The following is a 2,767-nucleotide window of genomic DNA, read 5'->3' as shown; positions in this document are numbered from 1 at the left end:
GGTCTCACTATGTAGTTCAAACTGACCTGGAACTCACTATGTAGTCCTGGCTGGTCTCGAACTCACAGTGATCTTCCTGCCTCAGCCTCCCGAGTGCTGGGATTACAGGCGTGCGCCACCACGTCTGACTACAGGACTTGGGTTCTTGACTGGGCTGGGTTAGGGATCCCAGTGGTGGAGGACAGCCTAGCAGGCTAGGGAGCAAGCAGGGAGGGGGACCTAGAGCCAGAGATGGGGTGGGAGGATGGGGGAGGGTGTGGCAGGGGAATTTGCAGTTCAAGGCCCAGCCCCCCCCAGTGGAGTTGGGGAATGGAGGGTCCGGTTGAGGTGGTGGATACCATCGGGACCGCAGGCTTGCTCCTTGACCTGGGCCCAGTTCAGCATCCTCATCCGGCCTCTGTTCGAGTCCTTCAATGGGATGGTGTCCACGGCGAGCTTGCACAGCCTCCGCCAGACCTCACTGGCCTGGCTGGATCAGTACTGCTCCTTACCCGTGCTCAGGCCCAGTAAGTGAGCTCCTGCCTGCCCAGTCCACGGAGGTGCCAGGCTTTCTGCCCCACCCAGGCCCCAGTGCCCCTGCCCCTCCTGTCCCCACAGCAGTGGCCGTCCCGGGAGGGCTGGCAGTCTGGCCCAGCAGGGTTTCCGCCATCACTTGGACTTCAGCCCTGACCTCAGCAGGTGCCGCTCTGTCTGTCTCCCCAGCTGTCCTGAACTCCCTTCGCCAGCTGAGTGCATCCACCAGTATCCTGACTGACCCGAGCCGCGTGCCCGAGCAGGCCACGAGGGCAGTGACAGAGGGCACACTGGGCAGACCATTATAGTCCTGGCATGCCCTCCGGGCACTCCCCTCCTGCCCAGGCCCTGGCTGGCGCCTTCCCCACAACATCCCCACCTCCTGGAGGCCTGGAAGAGCCAAGCTCCGTCCCTGCTCTGCTTCTGCCCTCTGGGGGACTTGAAACCCCTCTTGGGGGTGGGGAAAGCTCAACCGACAGATGGACCTGAGGCCTTAGCCACCGTGATGTTGGGGACCTGAGCTGGGCAACTCAGGGATCTCAGAGGAGAGAAGGGGACAACCCTGCCTCTGGGTCACTCCTGCCTGCTCCCTGCAGGGGACACCAGGTTCCTGCAGGGTGGCTTCCCCTGAGCAAAGCCCGGGAGGGCTGATGCCAGGCATCTTGTGTGTGTGTGTGTGTGTGTGTGTGTGTGTGTGTGTGTGTGTGTGTGGGTTTTGTAAAGAATTCTTGAACAATAAAAACAAAAATTTTCAGCCAGTGTGTCACTGTGACTGCCAACACGTCCCACCCTGGCATGGAGAAAGCCAGTGACAATGGAAAGTGGTTTTGTAGGCCTGGAAACCACCTTAGCCTTCACTCTGGGCTGGAAGCTTCCAGAAGGCTTTGGGTGCACATGGGACAAGATAACACGAAACTTCTAGGAACCCTGTAGAGACCCAGTCAAGAATGGGTGGAACAGGCTTGGGATTCAGCTTAGCGGTGCCACAGCCGATACAAAAAGAAAAGGTGGAAGAGCTGGGCAGGGTAGCGCACACCTGTGATCCCAGCCGTTGGGAGGCTGAGGCAGGAGGATCACTGCAAGTTTGAGGCCAGTCTGGGATATCTAATGAGTTCCAAGTCAGCCTGAACTACAGAGTGAAGCCCTGTCTCAAAAAACAAACAAACAAACAAACAAACAAAAAAAAAAAAGTTCTTCTTGGATATCCTCCCTGCACTGGCCAGGAGGTTTTGAGGGGCTCTGCTGCCTTCAGTTAGAAGCAGGTAGAGCTGGGCCCAGAAGTTGAAATGACGGGGTAACAACAGGGGAACCATCCTGAGAGAGAGACTGAGGTTTTACCAGGTAGTGATGTCCTCACAGGTGAGGATGCAGCCTTAGGCTGGACTGCCATGAGGTTGGGATGTCTTATCAGGAACTGAGACTTCAGAGGGGGAGCTGGACTAGGAGGCTGTTTCAATTATTCATTTAACAAATAGCTCTTGAGTGGCTGTTCTGGGCCAGGCTGTGGGAAGAGTTCTGTGGATCTTGTTCACTGAGAAATCCCTCCCCGCATGGAGCCAACTTCCAAATCCAGCCTCTTGGAATCCTCTACATCTTGAGGCTTCAACAGACATTTTCAAATAAAAACAGCAGGCACCCTGGTGTGGTGGTGCAAGCCTGTAGTCCCAGCACTCTGGGTGGCTGAGGCAGGGGGATCATAAGTTTGAGGCCAGACTGGGAAACTCAGTGAGATTCCCATCACCCAGCTGAATTTTATTAAATGGTAGCAGTGGAAGGAACAAAATGGATGAATAAATCTATTGAAAAAACCAAGACAGAGATAATTAAAGAAACGAAGACGTTTATGAAAGAAATAGTGAACCTAGAGTAGATAGAGATTTAAAAACCTTGTTATTAATTTATTTGAAACAAGGTCTTGCCTTGTACTCCATGCTGGCCTTGAACTCACTATATAGCTGATTGATCTCGAAGTCCTAACAATTCTACTACCTAGCGTCCCACATACTGGGATTACAGGCATGCACCACCATACCCAGCTCTGAAAACCTTCGATAAACTTATGAGTGAGTTATTCAAGAAGAAGCGACCCTCAAAGCCTGAGAAACACTAAAGGCCATGCTCCGCCCCTCAGGATGCGCCAGGGGCTAGACCACGCCCCTGAGGTGAGCAACAGCAGGCCACACCCCTCAGGATAAGCCAACCAACCAACAGGCCCCGCCCCTCAGCATACACCAGCCAACGGCCAGGCCCCACG

At 54.6% G+C, this 2,767-nt stretch overlaps 1 protein-coding gene across 10 annotated transcripts in view; it reads left to right on the top strand.

Moving 5' to 3' along the window:
- Mlxipl (MLX interacting protein like) overlaps positions 1-1,220 on the top strand; it is a 14,524-nt gene extending 13,304 nt beyond the window's left edge. For 5 of the 10 annotated variants that reach the window (XM_019206752.2, XM_019206751.2, XM_033764889.1 and 2 more), the window contains 2 exons: positions 377-506; positions 679-1,220. In XM_019206752.2, the coding sequence (XP_019062297.1) occupies positions 377-506; positions 679-821 (273 nt within the window). In that variant the 3' untranslated portion in view covers positions 822-1,220. The remainder of the gene's footprint in view (positions 1-376; positions 507-678) is intronic. The other 5 variants (XM_019206754.2, XM_019206753.2, XM_033764892.1 and 2 more) reach the window with 3 other exon arrangements.
- Positions 1,221-2,767: the final 1,547 nt, after the last annotated feature.

The sequence above is a fragment of the Fukomys damarensis genome, unplaced genomic scaffold (assembly GCF_012274545.1).
Source record: "Fukomys damarensis isolate Sample0158 unplaced genomic scaffold, DMR_v1.0_HiC HiC_scaffold_17, whole genome shotgun sequence".
NCBI classification, from domain to species: domain Eukaryota; kingdom Metazoa; phylum Chordata; class Mammalia; order Rodentia; family Bathyergidae; genus Fukomys; species Fukomys damarensis.
The sequence above is the reverse complement of the archived record's forward strand: the minus strand, read 5'-3'. Positions and strand labels throughout refer to the sequence as shown.